Here is an 18390-nt window from a genome sequence, read left to right as displayed (position 1 = left end):
ACAAACCTGGAGCTGCGACAGCTGGAAAATGAAGCGTGATGAACAGGCCGGAGAGCCAATCGGGAGAGGAAGCGCGTTATGGGGCGGGGCTTAAAATGAGGCAAGGTTGGTGGAGGAATGGCTGTAGGAGAGACTGGAACTCACGGGGCGTGTCCCGCCACAAACCCTGCTATTCGACTGAATGGACAACGCCCATTCCTAGTTAAACATATCTGGTGAACTCTTATCCTCCGTATATCTTAATAAAACACATCTAATCGTTTCCTGAGTTGTCAACTAAGCAGTTAAAGTGGTGAACACAGATATACATGTTCTCTATACATGGGCGTGTTTGCTCAAAGCCATAGATAAAGGCGATTTAAAGTCTGTACATAATAAAATTACTGTCAGATCATCTAAGTCAGTGTTGCCAGCTGTTGAAATGACAAATATATATAGACAGGGGCGGATTATGACTATTTTTGAAGACTTTTTTTTCCTATAAAATAATGAAATGTTGCTTCAGTTCAATAAATAATAATGAAATATCAGTATCTTGAAATACAATATAAATGTTATTGTTAATTTTACTTTATCCAAATCAGCAAAGATTTCACATAAAAAGATGAGTGCATCAAAATATGAAGGTAGCTATTTTGGAAATTATGTTACAAGTTCTTCTACTTCCAGAAGAGCATGGAAACTTTCACCAGGAGAGTAGAAATCTCATACACATTGTAATGATGTAGAGCAGTGGTTCCCAACCCTGTTCCTGGAGGCTCCCCAACACTACACATTTTGGATATTTGCCTGATCAAACACACCTAATTCAACTCATTAGCTCGTTAGTAGAGACTCTATGACCTGAATTAGGTGTGTCAGATACTCACCCCCCACCCCCCCAGTAGTCAAGGGCCCCTGGGCACTGGCCCCATTGGCCCGGTCTGTAATTCACCTCATGTGAATAGATGGATATAGATGGATATATAGATAGATACTCATATGTAAAAGTGTTATGCCCGTTTTACACATGATGCGTATGCAGTGCGTATGCAGTACGTATTTTTTTCAGTGCCCATGTTAACAGGTTAGAGCATTCAGACTGCATACGGGTGCAGGACGGCAATGCGTTGCAGGAGCGGTGCAGGACCAGCAGTGCAGCGATCGTTTCCGCACCGAGTCAATTTTTGCTGTGCTGCACGTGCTAAATTAAAGTGACAGCGCATTGTTCGTGGTGAAAATGAACATGGATTGACACGAAAATATAGCAATTTCACAATTTCATAAATGCATACAATTAAAGTCTACTGTGTTTCACAGTCACCATATGACTTTCAGCACTGGGTAAAGCAAAGAAAACCAAAACACACTACTACCAGGAGTTGCAAAAATAACAAATGCAATCAGAAGTATATCTAAAGATTTTTTTTATTTGAAATACACTACACAGCATGTTATATGGTGTGTAGGGAAGGGGGACACAAAATAGTGGCGAACTACTTATTCAGTGTTGTATCTGCGGTATTACAGAAGCCACAGGTTCAGTTGCACACAGCAACTGTCTTATGTTAAAGCACAATCAAAGCGCGTGCTGCTTCCGCTCTGCCTACGCACAGCATCTGCACTGCTTACGCACTGCTACGCATCTAGTGTAAAATGAGCATTAGTCTCATACCTTGGTGGTAGTTTTGATCCATAGGCCTGGTTGTGATTTGAGATGTTGTTACCATGAATTATGACTTATGAATTAATGCACAGATTTGCAGCAGATTCATAGCTCTTTATCGACACTATGTGGAAATTGGTGGAAAGTAAAAATCCTGTTGCATTTGATTTTCAATGGCATTTTTTTTACCTTGATGAAGGCTTTTTTCCTTGCCATTTACAACATAAACTGACTTATATGTTTGTCAAATACTTCAAATTAATCGATTCATTAATAAAAATTATACAAATTGATACAAATTGAGAATTTCTTACCAATCTTACCTTAAGAATTAAATCAACAATAATTCATATTTTATGGCATAATATGTATAACTAGGACTATCATAAAAACTATATCCGATGTTACAAAAAAAAAAAAAAAAGAAAAAAAAGAAAGATAATTACAGGGGCATTTTTTGCACCTACATTTTGAAATTTGGGGACATTTTTTTTTTTTTTTTTTGGTAGCATTTTGGCCCCAAGCCCCCCTAACTTTCAGACCCTGTTGTCAACCATTGGAAACGAGACTTTAAATATTGTAACACCACTTCCTGTTATGTAACTGGAAGCTAGTGTAAAGACTTGAGTACTGGAATAATATGCTTAGATTTTTTTTGTTCGAGTGAGAATCCTGGCAGTAGCATTCTGATGAGCTGCAGGTGTCTAATGGCGTTTTTGGGAAGCCTGGTGAGAAGTCCATTGCAGTAGTACACACTACTGGTGATGAATGCATGAAGAAGTTTCTCTTCTCTTATTCAGTCTTGACTGGATAAAAAAACATCTTATTCTGGCTATATTTTTAGATGATAGTAGGCTGATTTATTTATTGCTTTGATGTGACTATTGAAACTGAGGTCTGACACCAAAATGACACTAAGATTCTTGACTTGATGTTTTGCCTTTAGACCCCTGGAGTCAAGGTATGTGTTCACTTTTGGAATTTTTTTGAGCTCTATCTTGACTTTGTTTAACTGAAGGAAGTTTCGGTACATCCAACTTTTAATTTAGTCAGTGCACTGGCACAGAAAGCCTATGGGGCTGCAGTCATTTGGCGATAAGGCTAGGTAAATCTGGGTGTCATCTGCACAGCTATGGTACGCAATTTGGTTCTTTTACATAATTTGGCCTACTGGGAGCACATACAGGTTGACCAGGAGCAGTGCAAGAACTGAGCCTTGTGGGACTCCACACGTCATGGATGTCCACACAGATTCATAGTTACCTATGTTCACATAGTAACCCCTCCCTTCTAGATATGACCTGAACCAGCTAAGGACCGTCCCAGAGAGCCCTACCCAGTTTTCCAGTCTGCCTATGAGAATGTTGTGATCAACAGTGTCATTATAGTGAAATATGGAATATAGAATACTTTTAAAGCTTTGTTCAGCTCTGAAATATTTTATTGGCAAGAGCAACGCAAGAGCGCACGTAAAGTATGTACAACGGAACCACGCGTAGGCCATGCGTTGGCCAAGCGCTCACGTCTGCTTTCGCATACTTGCGTGAAGTATGTTTCGGCCTCAAGACACATTAGGGGAAGTACATAAAGAATACTAAAAATGCATTTTAAAAAAATGCAGAACTGAATCATTAATCGAATCGAATTTTATGTGAATCAAATCGAATTGAATCGTTTTGAATTTGCAAAAATCGTTTTTGAATCGAATCGAAAACCTGTGAATCGTGAATTGAATCGATTCACTTTCAACCCAAAGAGTCACACCCCTAGTAATTACTGATATAAAAAATTAGCACTTTCACTATCCAGCCCTGATATCAAGAATGAGTATTTTAACAAGAGAAAATTTAATTGTTGATATCTAAAATTCATATTCTGCATGATTACAATTTTATTCGGCTTGCAGTAATATTCCAGGATTGCTAAATTAAGATATAATTTAAAGTTATCGACTGGTAAGGGCATAATTCAGAGTAAAATGAACCTCAGATAGCTTACTGCAGCCACTGTTTTCATAGATCACAAGCACATTATCACATATTTTTGAGGGTGATGCTAGCTGCATAATTTTAGGGGGGCTGAGATGAAAAACAGGGTCTAGCAATGCCTAAGCACCAAATTTCTAAATGTATATAGTAGTTTGTTTGACGTTTAAACATTAATTAAAAATGTATATCTGCCCAATGCTGAAAAAATTATTGAGTGAACATTGGTGGTGACTAGGTGGTACTTGAATGTTCTGATTTGATCGAAGGTGGTACTTGGCCTAAAAAGTTTGAGAAGTAGCCTACTGAACTAGTCGAACCCAGCAGTCTGGCAAGGCGCATTCCTCAGGCTACCCTTCTCTGCAGCATACCTAGCATATAATGTTTTCAAAGCAGACTTTCAAGAAACGCAGGTAGTTTATCTGAAGTGAATGACGCAGTTGATAAAAAACTCTGGAATCAGGATGCGTTTAGGAAAACACCTCCTTTCACCAGTTCTAGCATGCATCCTCGTTCACACCGAGCGCGTTTTTGTGTCCGTGTGCGCCCTCTTAACATTGTTTTTCTATGTAAACATGCGCTAAACGGACATCTTTGACCATTGTCCAGCTGTTGCGCCTCGTTTTTAGACGAAAAAGAACGTCAACTTTTCAAAGCGCGTCTCGAGACACCCGCGTTCTGTCAGATAGGCCTGCGTTGCACTGTGTCTAACTTTTTTTCTGCGCAGTCACGCGTTCGTTCTGAACAGCCCCTGTTAGGCATCACGAATAAAGGTGAGTGATTTTCAATCGCCTCCATTTAGTTTTTATTATTATTGTCTTATACGTTGCTATATGTTTCATTGTTTATTTGTCGCCCATAGATGAACTAACGCTATTTTCAATACAGTACGAGATATAATTTCATTTATTTATGGAAGACAACACAACTCTTTGCTATTTTTGGGATTTGTTTATACGATTAATGATAACGTTATAATTTATACGTTACGTTAAAATTGTTTGTAACCTATCGTAAACATATTTTTAACACTGTTGGTTGTTTAAAAAAAACTGAAGAATCATTTATATATATATATATATATATATATATATATATATATATAATTATTTATTTGTTTGTTCATTTATTTTAATTGGAGAAATGGAGGACTTTTACTATGGATGTTGCACTTGTTTCTTGTCTGAAGAGCAACGGAACGCCATCGCCATAAACAACGAAATTAAACGCATCCTATTGGAACAGAAGAAACGAGATCGCAAAGAGCTCAAAGTGCTTTTATTAGGTGAGATGATTCTGTCCATTATATAACGACAAAGACAGACACAGCCATGAATTGTTACCACAATTACTCAAAGCTGGCCACACATGCAGCCATAATGTCAGAAAATGAAAATAATCAGCACAGAAGGACTAGTGACTCCACCCATACAGGTGAGATGTGTAGGAAAACCAGGTTTTGCACAGAGTTTTTTTCTTCTTCTTCTTAAAGGTGAGACTAAATATAATCAGCATTGAATGCAGGTCAAACAGTTAGTTAAATGTGTGTTCTGTATGTTGGGAGCAGTGTAAAGTTTACGAATATGCATTTTCAGTTTGTCCTGCCAAATCCTGTTTGCAATGCTAAAGAATACGACAGATTTGTTTTTGCTTTAAATTAGGCACAGGGGAAAGTGGAAAGACCACGTTTATGAAGCAGATGAGGATTATTCATGGAAATGGATTCTTGGAAGAAGAAAGACGTAACTTCACTAAATTGGTTTTTCAGAATATCTTCACAGCTATGAGGGCAATGACAGAGGCTATGACCACCCTAAAGATTCCCTATGGCAACCCACAAAATGAGGTGACCAAGGCCAAAGGCCGTACTATGTTTTCAATGTAACTTTCAGGCCCCATTTATCAATGAGGGCCATTTTATATCAACACATTCAGTCAAACTAATACAAAAATGTGCTTTAACATCACCAAATCAAACTGAATACATTAGGTTGCACAATCAAAACTAATTATAAGGCTTAGATCAGATAAAGCTACTTAAGTTAACAATTGCAGGTTACTATTTAGTGTATTTGGATAGCAGTCTTATTCGCTCTTTGTGATATCCATAGATTTATGCTCAGTGGTTCCACGGTCAGGAGATACATCAGATAACGCAGTTACAAAGAGGCTACCTAGTGGCCATTCGTAGTCTTTGGGCAGACCAAGGCTTCAAGATCTGCTACAGACGGCGCACAGAGTATCAACTACTGGACTCCACTAAGTAGTAAGTGTGTTCAACACTGTTGGTTAAGTTTGGTATGAACAGCACATTCTATAAACAGGTATCATTTAACATTTTCTAAGTGCAAACATAATTTCATTGGGACAGAAAATGTTTGTGCGACCAATGGAAAACGGGTCAAGTGTTGAGGAATAATGCATACTGCATATTGTTGCATTATGACATTGCAATGATGAAATGATACAATTCACCTTTAATTTTTTACTAAGGCCACATCCACACTAATACGTTTTAGTTTGAAACCTCCATTTTCAGTTTCCTAATGTCATCGTTTTCCAAAGTATGCAGTGTTTATTTCTGTTTAAAAGTCAGTTCAACCTTTAATTATCTGTGGTTTTATTTGATTATTTCTACTCAATATAGTTGTTCTTTTCTGAGATACCCTGTCCTATTTTAAAAAAAATTTGTGTTGCATTTAAATTTCAGCGATGTGTTGTATAATTGGAAAACAGTGAAACACACACACAAAAAAAAATAAATAAAAAAAATTATATATATATATATATATATATATATATATATATATATATATATATATATATATATATATACACACACACACACACACACACACATATTTAAAAAGAAAATAAGTCCAATGTTTAATTGAAAATGTTTTACTTGAACTGACTTCTCTGTATGTTTATCTCTGTCCTCTTTCCTTTTCTTGATGCCAATGACAATCCATGGATGTTATGCAAATAAGGCATTGATAAGCAAAAACAAAACAAAACGGGGGATTTATTTTAACCACAGTCTATAGCACATGGTATCATTTTCATTCAAAATGTTAATATTTATTGCACTTAAAAAACTTGGAAACACTTTACAATTAGGTTCCATTTGTGAACATTAGTTAACATCATTAGTTACCATGAACTAACAATGAACAATACTTTTACAGCATTTATTAATCTTGGTTAATGTTAATTTTAACATATACTAATACATTTTATAAATCTAAAGTTGTATATGTTAACATTTGTTAACGCACTATGAACTAACTTGAACTAAAAATGAACAATTGTATTTTTATTAACTAACATTAAGATTAATAAATGCTGTAAAAAAATATATTGTTCATTGTTTGTTCATGATACCTAATGCATTATTAACTAATATTAACTAATGGAACCTTATTGCAAAGTGTTACCAAAAACTCATTGTATGTACTTTTTTAAAGCTTTATTAGAAACTTGGACCGCATTGCAGCTGAAGGCTACATCCCTACAGCTCAAGATGTGCTCCATGTCCGATTTCCCACTACTGGTATCACAGACCATTGCTTCAGTTTAGAAAAGATCACTCTCAGGTATGGTTATCTTTTTATGCAAAGCCTTTACAATGGAAGTCACGCTGGCATTTAACTAACGATGCCATAATATCTCAAATTCTAATCAAAGTGTGCTCACTATTCACAGACATTGTGTTTAGTTTTCGCTTACATAACTGCCAAGGAACCTAAGAAGACAAGTTAGTAGTGAGCAATGCACAGAAAAACAAAAGCAATGTAAGAGGAAATCAAGGTATGACAATATTTGATTCTGGCGAAGAAGACGGGAGTAAAATATGACAGACAGGAAGGAGGAACTGCCTAAATACTGTTTTTGCATAAGCAGGCTGAAGTTTTTCAGAAGTGAATTAACCACCGTGGAAAAAATAAAAACGTGGATGAGACAACAAAACCTAATTTTTCTCTGTGTGTCTGTCTCACTGTCTTTCTAGGGTTGTAGATGTTGGAGGACAGAGAGGACAGAGAAAAAAGTGGATCCATTGCTTTGAGAATGTGACATCGCTCATATTTTTAGCATCTCTCAGCGAGTATGACCAGCTTCTGGAGGAAAATAACAAGGATGTAAGTGTATCTACCTCTCCTTCCCTCTCTCAGTGGCATAATGCATGTCTGGGGAGGGTAAATCTCATCAACAAGACTAAGACTATGATGTCCTCTGGTGGTGGTACTAGGAATCGCATGCCATGGATTAGACACTGGCTCAGGATTTCATACTATTTCCACTATGTAAAATATGTAAACTATGCATAGTATGCACATTTTCTGCATAGAATGCATATAATACCCCAATATCCTACTACATTTGCCAAAATGTGCAGTATACAACAAAGCATACTGTACAGAATCTAAATCCCACAATACGATGTACTCAACTTGACCTTACATTTCCAGTGTGACGAATTAAGTATTATCAGATGCAATTTTCTCTTTATTAGACTCTTTATTTGTTCAGACTTCCAAAAATTTAGACCTTTGGGTTAAATTTTATCTTGTATAAAAAAAAAAAAAATAAGAAAAAAAGAGGCCACACACTGAATATAACGTGCAACAAAGTGAGGTCATTTGAAAAGAATGTACAGTAGTATGCTTGCAGATTGCATACTTTTTCACATACTATCATTTAAAAAAAAATAGTATGAAGTATAGTGTATGTGCTGTACAGTATGCAGTGTTGGGTGTAATCTGATTACGAAGTAATTAGTAACTGTAATCTTAGTACTTTTTAGTCAGAAAGTAGTGTAATGCATTACATTTTAAATTGCAGTTATCAATTTCAGTCAGTTACTGACTTTCAATTAAGTTAATTTTAAGTACATTACTTGGAGTACACATTTCTAAAATAGTATTGTTATTATAATTTTTTTTATTATCCCCTTTTCTCCCAATTTGGAACGCCCAATTCCCACTACTTAGTAGGTCCTCGTGGTGGCGCGGTTACTCGCCTCAATCTGGGTGGTGGAGGACAAGTCTCAGTTGCCTCTGCTTCTGAGACAGTCAATCCACGCATCTTATCATGTGGCTCATCGTGCATGACACCGTGGAGACTCACAGCGTGTGGAGGCTCATGCTACTCTCCGCAATCCACACACAACTTACCACACGCTCCACTGAGAGCGAGAACCACTAATCACGACCACAAGGAGGTTACCCCATGTGATTCTAACCTCCCTAGCAACCCGGCCAATTTGGTTGCTTAGGAGACTTGGCTGGAGTCACTCAGCACACCCTGGATTCAAACTCGCGAATCTAGGGGTGGTAGTCAGCGTCAATACTCGCTGAGCTACCCAGGCCCCCCTAAAATAGGATTATTTATGTAGAATTTAAAACATGAATTTTGTTCCTAATTATGTAGTTTTCTTTGTGTTTCTGTGACAGCTGAAGGGCGTATTCCCCTAATAACATAGTGTAGAAACAAGTGATGCTGAATAAATGACTTGCGTGTGACAGTGAACAAGGAGAAAATAATGTAGACATAATTTTGAAATTAAGCAAAAAAACAGAACTTTTTTCTGTGAAAAGTGAATTAGAAAGTAACATAAAAGTAAAGTAATAGGAATGTAGTTTTCCGATAAAGTAATCAGTAATCTGATTACAATTTTTAATAGAAGTTATTATATTGGCTTGACGAAGCCAACATACTGTTATTCTATAAACTTAATTTAGGTTTTTTTTTTTTCAAAATCCCTAAATCACGACCCAACTTTCTAACACTAACTCCTAGAGCTTTCAAGCTACATCCACCAAACCTGGTACAGACCTTCAGAATATTCTGGAATAGTGTGGTATGTCTTTTCTAACTTATCAGACTTACAATTTTTGCACAACAGACAATCAAATATCAGAAAAATCCTATAGACTTACATTGACAGAATGTTCAAAAAGGTCAATGGAATGCTCGTTAATTCAAAATCTGAAGAAAAAAAGGCCTTTGATCTGCTTTAAGTTGCTCTCTCTCTGTCTATTTTTCTTAGTTTAAACTTTCAGAGAAGGCTTTGTCAAGCCAGCATCAAAGTTTGTGTTGACAAACGTTACCTGTTTAGTTAGCAATTTGTAGTGGATTACTTTTGAGTAACTTGTTAGTATGCAGTACACTGCCTAACAATGTCAGTGTGCAGTGCACTAGTATTCCATTCTGAATATGGCAACACTCTGTCTTACCTTTTATTGGCTCTTCTCTCAACTTCTGTATCCCCTTCCTCTCTCCGGCTGCAGAACCGTATGCATGAGAGCTTGTCGCTGTTCTACACCACCATCCACTCAATGTGGTTTGCTAATTCCTCTGTCATCCTCTTCCTGAACAAATTGGACATACTGAAAGAAAAGATTCAGATCTCGGACCTAAAAACATACTATCCTGAGTTCAAAGGTAATGTGGATCACCTGCACCCTAAAGAGAATGTTAAAATGGTTTGCAAATGGTCCAACTATGACATGGATATCCCTCATATTTGTATGTGCTCTTCCAATTCTCTACTACTCGCACCATTGAAGATATTACTAACCCTTTCCTTCCTCTGTGGTTTGGTGCCACCATCAGGCAAGCGTCGGGACATGCAAGACGCCATGCTGTTCATCAGAAAGTTATATCTACAGGAGGCGGTTTGTCGTGAAACAAAGAACTCCAAAATCATCTACCATCACTTCACCTGTGCCACAGACACCAGCCACATCCGGAAAGTCTTTAGCGATGTGAAAGACACTGTCCTCATTAAGTCAATAGAGGAGTTCATCTTCAACTGAGTAGCCCAAGAGGCCATTCAGCTTCTGTCTGCTGTTCATCTTTATGCCATTCCATTCCAAAGCAGCCTTTTCAGCTAATGAGCCTATGATTTTTTACACATGCACCTGACTGTCAGAGCGCACATGAAAAAAAGGCAAGTGCTTGCTGAAATCACCATTTCCAATCTCATTGACTGGCTTTACACAATTACAGAAACCAAGTCATGTTTACAGGGTATCAGGTTCATTCAAAGAGCTCTTTTCAGGAAGAATTTATTTTAGTAGCAAGTTAACTAGATATTCACAATGTGAGACTATTTTGTCCATGCCATTCTACTATTGTGGTATTATCTTTTTCAGATAGCCCCACCCCTAAATGTCATGTAAAAACATAATTGTGGTCAGTCGCTTTAAATATCTCTCAGGCAAACTCCTCCTGTCTAAGAATAAGTTGCAGTGAGGCTTCATGCTGCAAACATGCTACATGAAACTAATGCTTTTCCCAATCAAGCATGCAAAATGCTACTCCAGACAATAGGAGGAATATACATATGTTGACTGGAGGTTATATAGTTTCTCTTGTTGATCAGACATGCCTTAGAAGATGACTTTTGCACATACTTTTCTGTTAGTGTTATAATATTTTTACATTCGAATAATGCTTTATCATTTTTTATAATAGAGTGTGCTTGAATAAAATATAATGTAATTTGGTTAGAGTTTTTACTTTTATTTTGCCTAATAATCTGTATTTACATGCTAAATTTGGATTATATTGCAAAGATTTTATAAAGCCTTTTTCAATAAAACAATAATTCATACAATAAACTTATTTACATGTAGGCCTACATTGGTTGTTATAGCAAAAGGTGAAACCACACAGTTGTGTTGCAGAAGAATTTAAGGGTAAGTAGGCTGCCAACTGTCCCGTATTAGCTGGGCGTATTTTGGCTGAAATGAAGATGTATTTTAGCAGTGAGACTCTCGAGAGGGACTCAAAAACAAGCTTATTCAGAAAAAAAATGCCAACATCAGACACCCGCGTTTACATGAGGTTTGAAATAAATTCTCCACTTTTGTCATCAAAATGTAAAAATGCATGTGCACGTTGAGCATTTACCTGCGCGCTCTTACACGATAATGCTTAATAAGCCGACAACGTGTGTGGTCATGTAAACGCATTAAACTGCTTTCCTTTCTCAGTGTAAATTCATAAACCCCTTAAGAATAATCAGATGACCACAGGTAGATTTTTGCCCATTACCCTGATTTCGCGTTTCATGTTAACACCTTCAGGGGCGTATCACCAAATGTTGTGCTCCAGGCACAGAACTATTTTAGGGCCCCCTAAATAATTTGGGTTTGTGGTGGGGGTTACATATAAATGGATTTAGATGGATATTTAACTGTGCTATATTATTTACAAGTAATTCACCATTTTTTTTTTATTTTGAAACACAAACATTATTTGAATCAATAAATTAGTAAAAAAAAAAAAAAAAAAAGAAAACTGCATACAAACAAAATCAGTTATACATTTATAATTTACAAGTTCTTGTGCTGACAAAGTCACCATAAGATCTCCGAAATGAGAGGGGTGCCAGGTTGCTCAGTCTATCCTGAGACTTTTCTGCTTTCAGGTAGTTTTAGGAAATAACTTGCTAACTGACATTTACATAGGATCCAAAATATACTTAAAATATTATTAAACAAATTACAATATTTATAATGTATTTATGATCAAATTATTTATAAAAACAAAATATTACAAGCCATGCAAATTAATTTTGAAAATGTGTTTTTTATTTAAATGTATTTTTTGTCACTGTCACAGTGGAGCCATTTAGCAAATTTTTTCCTTGCAAATCAATGACAAACAACACAGGTTATTAATTCTGTCAGGAAAGTGAAACTGAAGCTCATAGAAAATGAGAAACTTCTGTTGTGGTTTTTGCTTGGGGACTTGCTGTTGGATGTTGAGTCACATAATTAATTAGGTAGGTCTGTGCAGGTTTTGGGGACTGTTTGGGGATGTTATTAATTAACATTTAAAAGTAATTGGGGGCTATAGTTATGTTTCAAGTTCTATTTAATATTAATAATGTCTTTTTATGTTATGACAAGCGTTTCTTTTTAGTTACCATGAGTGAGATTTGTGTTCCCATGAGCTAGATCTGATCTTGTCATAAGTTCATTTTAGTGTTTTCTGCTGAAAATAGGGAATATGTGCTGCTGGAAAATAAAATACCTGTAGAGCTACTCTACTATTGCAGTTTCCTTTGCCTGAAGTCTAAGGGGCCGTTTACACGACAACGTTTTCAACTAAAAACGGACAACTTTTTATGCGTTTTGGCTGTTCGTTTACACAACAACGGCGTTTTAGGGCCTGAAAACGCAAACTTTTGAAAACGGGTTTCAAAGTGCAAGTTTTTGAAAACGATGGCGTTATCGTCTCCGTGTAAACATACAAAAATGCGAATTTGTGAAAACAGGAGAAAGAGAGTGGTTGATGCAAATTTAAATACGTAGGCAAAAGACATAGTGGTTCATGCAGCACGTTCACAAAGAATACATGTTCTGCCTTTGCCTTTCCGTGGGCCTCCCCTCCAGTGAAGGGGACCCTGTTACTCAGGTCCAACATAACCTGACGCCCCTGAACACCTTTACCAGTGTTGTGCCGGAATCTGACTCCCTGCCAGATTCTTAATCCCCACTACCTGATTTGTCCTTTTCCCTAAAACCCACCCCTACACCCACCCCTAACCATAGTAGGGAGTTATTGGTCCCTATCCCTAAAGCCCACCCCTACACCAACCCTTAACTATACTAGGGAGTCATAAATCGGTACGACACTTCCTATCAAATGTGCCTGTATTTGTTTTGATTTCAAAAGCAGAGAATAACCCGATTATTTCAAACCTCATGTAAACCTGATTTTTGTTAGTTATCCACATATTGGTGTCCGTGCGTATGCATTTATTGATAAACCAGTAAGAACGCTGGTAAAGGTGTTTACACTCAGCATGTTCCAAAATCTATGTGTGCCGATTGGTTTGCTTAAATCGTTTATGACCTTTCCCGATAAAGGAAGGTTGATTAAACCATTTACATGACCACACACGTTATCGGCTTATTAAGCATAATTAGTGTAAGAACATGCATGTAAGCTTACAGTGCTTTCAAGGCAGCATTATAATGATATTACTCTAACAATATCTGTTTAGTTTTGGTCTGTTTACTTTTTCTTAATCCATGCAGTTAATTTAGCCTGAACCGTTGAACACACTAAAGCTTTGTTTGGCAGATAATTTCAGCCCTAAGTGTGCTATCAAGTTTTGTTTTTTGTAAATGTTATACTTTTTAAGTAATTTAAAATTAAAGTTTGAAAATCCCTTATTGATTTCCAAAGAATGTTCATAATAAGGACAAGAATACAGAGATTTGGGTATGCTCTTCTGATTTGGGTCAGTAAATAAACACCTAGCAACCACATAGAACACCCTAGCAATTTATACTTTATTATTATTATTATTATTTAAGTGATAAAGTTTGGCATTCAAAATCTTATCAACAGTGATGACATCAATGTAACCTTTGCATACTGAATTGCAGTTGGTCTTTTTTCTTACATCTATATGCATGCTGAATTGTGATTGTTTTTTTCTTGCATATATTTATATATTTAACCATTTTTATGTATATTACTCTGTACAATGTCTATGTGTTAATTCTTGTGAGCAGCCAACTGAAAAGAAGAGTATCATGACAACATTTAAGTGGCTCTAATGCAACATTTCATTTACGCAGGACCAAAGCCTTAAACCTACCAACAACTTTTACATTATTTTTGCAGCCTTGCAAGCGCTGATATTTCCATCAGGAAATGCAAATCTACTAGATTTCTAATGTATAAACACGACATGAAATGAAATAGTGATGCTGTACCTGTGAATTTCTCACTAATACCAAGAGGGAAGCAAAACTAACCCACACATGCTTGCAGGTCTACACCAAACAGAAAAGAGAGAACCGTGCCTTCTGTGTGGTTAGTAACACTCATATCAATATAAGGAGAAAAACTAGTGTGATGAGGGACAGAGACAGAGGAGATGAAGAAATAGAGATTAATTGTCAAACCCTGAGATAAATTTGTCAAGTGGCATGTGAATCATGAACAGAGTCTGTCCTTATAAAGCACAGTGACAATTCGCGGCTGAGTAGCGTTAACACAATGACTGTGCACATTGCATGACTGCATGACTGTTCAACATTTACGATTGAGCCACTGTTCAGCTTTAACTGTGTTTACTACACAGTACTCCAGCACTGTATTTTAATTCACTATTTTAAGAGACAGTAGCATCTCCTGTCAGGGTAGGATTTACATGCTCTGTCTCTGCAAGGGAACTGTGGATGGAACCACTGGAGGAATACAATGAAGTCACGTAAGTGTGTTCATACGCGCTCCAGAACAAGATACTGTTATGTAGTATACTATACATTAAGAGTGAAGTAAAAATGCTCTAAATGTAACTATATGTTTACATTTTCAGAAAAAAACTTGCCGCTAGGGGCAAATTGTGTGTGGTTTGCAGAGCATTGCTATGTAGTTGCTAACTCTCTAAGGTGTTCTTAATGTTTTTAGCACTTTACTAGGTGGTTGCTAACTGTCTCCATAATATTCTAGTCCCTAGATATGGCTTAGAAAAACCTTCTTTGACGTAAATCGATGGGATTTTTTCTAAGCTTGAAAAGTACTAGCACCTCTCCTGGGATGATCTAAAATGCTTAAAGTAAAAAACTCTTAAAGGAATATTCCAGGTTTAATACAAGTTAAGCTTATTGGACATGATATGTGACAATGTTGATTACCACAAAAATATTTTTTACTTGTCGCTCCTTCTTTAAAAAAAAGTACAAATCGAGGTTACAGTGAGGCACTTACAATGGAAGTGAATGGGTCCAATCCGTAAACATTAAAATACTCACTGTTTCAAAAGTATAGCCATAAAACGTAATCAATATGTGTGTTAACATGATTTTAGTGTTATAAATTGCTTGCTTACCTGTAAAGCTATATAAGACTTTGTTGTCATGATGACGTAACACTGTTATCCCTAAGATGACCATAAAAATGATGATTTGAGCAACTTTACAGCTTAAATAATACACAAGTTTTAACAGAAACATTTATGTATGTCCTTTCATAAAATTATAAGCTTCACATTTCTGCATTTAAACCCTCCAACAATTGGCCCCATTCACTTCAATTGTAAGTGCCTCACTGTACCCTCGATTTTTGATTGTCGGGGTGAGTCGAGAATTTTGTATTTTATTTTATTTTTTGTGGTAATCAACATTATGCAACAAATGCTGTCGATTGAGCTTAACTGGAGTATGTTTAACCAGAATAGTCCTTTAACAAAAAATGTTACGCATTGTGTTTATGATCTGGGCTCATTAGCTATTCTGTAGATAGTAGCTTATTCATTGTTTATAAGACGCAAACTCAATTTGGTTGTCCAATGCCACCATCTTAGTACATTAAGGCACGTTAAGCGTTTTCTTTATAATAGTTTTCTATGGGGAGAAATTACTAACGTTTATATTCTGGGCTCATCAGCTTGCCTGTAGATAGTATATGAAGAAAGTGAAAACTGAATTAGGTTACACCACATAGACCACATTTACCACATAGAAAAACAAACAAATTTAAGTTGTAATTATATTCTGAGCTCATCAGTTTGCCTGTAGCTAGATATTATCCATTATCAATAAAATGCAAACCAATTTTGGTGTTACAAGGCAACTGTATTTGCCCATTAAGCCTCTGCAGATTATTCAAAATGTAGCGTTGCTTGCTCCTGGTCTTTAACCAACCCATGAAATAGGCCTTCTGTGCTTGCAGTACAGCAGAGCAGAAACATTTTTTTCCACTGGTCCTCCACAACTGGAAGTGAAATTAGGAATGTTCTGTCTGTTTCCAGACAAAGTAAGACTTGTGTTGGTGTAGGTTGCTATGTGTGAAACATATTTTCACCATCTGTTGGTTCTAAATGCTAATTCAGATTTCTTTGCTTCTTGGCAGGGCTCATACTCTGTTGCACATGCAACATGCAATGTAATAAAGATTCAGATCCAGACTTTCAAGAAATGTGTGACCCCTCTGATACTAAAACTATTCAAATGTCTCAGATTTATTGGATTACTTTTAAAGACATAAAATTATATGATGTGTACGACCCCTAGACACTCATAGGCATGTGCTTCCATTTACAATTGTCCTAAGAATGTGTATGGCTTTTTATTGCTTTTGTTCATTTACTTATTTTCCATGGAAAATGTATGTATCCTCTGTCTTTGTGTTATGGACTAAATGGTCATGAGATGTTGTTGGTTGGAGAGTGCATGCTGACCTATTGGTAAGAACAAGACAGTGTCACTGTGTCTGTATTGCCCTAAAGAATAGATGATGTTCTGCTAATTTGTGTAGAGATGAAGTGACACATATTTAATGAATGTTACATTTATTTAGCGCTTTTATACACTACACTCAAAGTGCTTTACATAGTGAACAGGGGACTTTCCTCATATTTAAAATATCGTTGACCCATCCATTGTCACATGTGAGTGCTACAAGTCAGCACTACCTACTTTATTTTCAAGGGAAATCCATTTGAATAAAATGTACATATTATATCATTACTATGTTGGCTTGACATTCTGCAGACTTGGATTAGGCTTTTTTTTCCAAAATCCTTAAACCAAGATCAAAATTTCTGACTCTAACTCCAGTTACATCCAAACTCGGCACAGACCTCCAGATTGTTCTGACTTAGTGTGCTATGTTCATTCAAAGTGGCTCAAAATCCCATAGATGTCAATTAACAGAATGTTCAAATGGGCCAATGGTGCTTTCACTATATGTCGGAATTAACCGACATGAAAAGCATTCACGTCTTCATAAAACTCGTAATTACAAGTTGTAAACTTGAAATTCTATGAAAGCTCCAACTTGACAGTCATGATGTCATGTAAACAGAACCAAAATGGCAGCTGCCTTAACTGGTAAAGGTAGAGAACAAATTTCTATTTGACATTTATGTAATATATTACCTGGAGTGCTTTCTTTGTTCTTAAACATTTTGCAAGAACACATAGAGGTGAATTAAAGGGATAGTTCACCCAAAAATAAAAATTCTCTCATCATTTACTCACCCTCATGCCATCCCAGATGTGTATGAATTTCTTTCTTCTGCAGAACACAAATGAAAATTTTTAGAAGAATATCTCAGCTCTGTTGGTCTATACAATGCAAGTGAATGGGGATCAGGCATTTGTAGATCCAAAAACCACATAAAGGAAACATAGAAGTAATCCATAAGACTCCAGCGGTTAATCCATATCTTCAGAAGCTGTTTAATACATGTGGGTGAGAAACACTATTTTACTCTAAATTTCCACTTTTATTTTTACCTCTGAAAGTCACATGTGGTGCCTGTTAAGTTTCATTTTCACATCTGAAAGTTAAAGTTAAAGTGGAGATTTAGAGTAAAAAAATGACTTAAATATTGATCTGTTTCTCACCCACACCTTTTATATTGCTTCTGAGGACATGGATTTAAACACTGAATCATATGGATTACTTTCATGTTTCCGTTATGTGATTTTTGGAGTTACAAAGGTCTGATCACCATTCACTTGCATTGTATGGATTTACAGAGCTGACATATTTTTTCATTTGTATTCTGCAGAAAAAAGAAAGTCATACACATTTGGGATGGTATGAGGGTGAGTAAATGATGAGAGAATTTTCATTTTTGGATGAACTATCCCTTTCAGGAAGTAATGTGATAAATATCCATCCATTAATCTGTCTAAAACTTTTTAAATGATTTAAAATTTTCAGACAAGCTTTGTCAAGCTAACCAAAGTTTTTTTTTTAACAAACTTTACATTTCAA

At 36.2% G+C, this 18390-nt stretch overlaps 3 protein-coding genes across 7 annotated transcripts in view; 2 read left to right on the top strand and 1 right to left on the bottom strand.

Annotated features, from left to right (window-relative positions):
• LOC127439298 (C2 calcium-dependent domain-containing protein 4C-like) overlaps positions 1-18390 on the bottom strand; it is a 416605-nt gene that overhangs the window by 305866 nt on the left and 92349 nt on the right. The gene's annotated exons all lie outside the window — the stretch shown is intronic.
• Positions 4032-11231, top strand: LOC127439305 (guanine nucleotide-binding protein subunit alpha-11-like). Of its 3 annotated transcripts, none has more exons than XM_051695559.1 (8): positions 4032-4403; positions 4772-4915; positions 5292-5476; positions 5742-5896; positions 7098-7226; positions 7640-7769; positions 9921-10074; positions 10246-11231. In XM_051695559.1, exons 2-8 carry the CDS (start codon positions 4774-4776, stop codon positions 10446-10448), a joined length of 1098 nt encoding a protein of 365 aa, XP_051551519.1. In that variant the 5' UTR covers positions 4032-4403; positions 4772-4773; the 3' UTR covers positions 10449-11231. The 3 variants fall into 3 exon arrangements, with proteins under 3 accessions (XP_051551519.1, XP_051551522.1, XP_051551520.1); XM_051695562.1 differs by having other exon boundaries at positions 4232-4403; positions 4820-4915; XM_051695560.1 differs by having other exon boundaries at positions 4380-4403; positions 4820-4915; positions 5399-5476.
• LOC127439296 (guanine nucleotide-binding protein subunit alpha-11-like) overlaps positions 14700-18390 on the top strand; it is a 35893-nt gene continuing 32202 nt past the window's right edge. For 2 of the 3 annotated variants that reach the window (XM_051695539.1, XM_051695538.1), the window contains exon 1: positions 14702-14872. The gene's annotated coding sequence lies outside the window, so the exon portion shown is untranslated. Of the gene's footprint in view, positions 14873-18390 lie in introns of all 3 variants that reach the window. The other variant, XM_051695537.1, reaches the window with a different exon arrangement.

Source organism: Myxocyprinus asiaticus, chromosome 50, assembly GCF_019703515.2.
Source record: "Myxocyprinus asiaticus isolate MX2 ecotype Aquarium Trade chromosome 50, UBuf_Myxa_2, whole genome shotgun sequence".
Classification (NCBI taxonomy): domain Eukaryota; kingdom Metazoa; phylum Chordata; class Actinopteri; order Cypriniformes; family Catostomidae; genus Myxocyprinus; species Myxocyprinus asiaticus.
This window is presented reverse-complemented; position numbering and strand designations above follow the sequence as displayed.

Excerpts from the sequence above, each read along its gene's own strand:
- LOC127439305 (XM_051695559.1), top strand. The coding sequence starts at position 4,774 with ATGGAGGACTTTTACTATGGATGTTGCACTTGTTTCTTGTCTGAAGAG. Across the intron at positions 5,477-5,741 it reads ATGGCAACCCACAAAATGAG|ATTTATGCTCAGTGGTTCCA; the intron begins GTGACCAAGGCC and ends TGATATCCATAG. Across the intron at positions 10,075-10,245 it reads ATACTATCCTGAGTTCAAAG|GCAAGCGTCGGGACATGCAA; the intron begins GTAATGTGGATC and ends TGCCACCATCAG.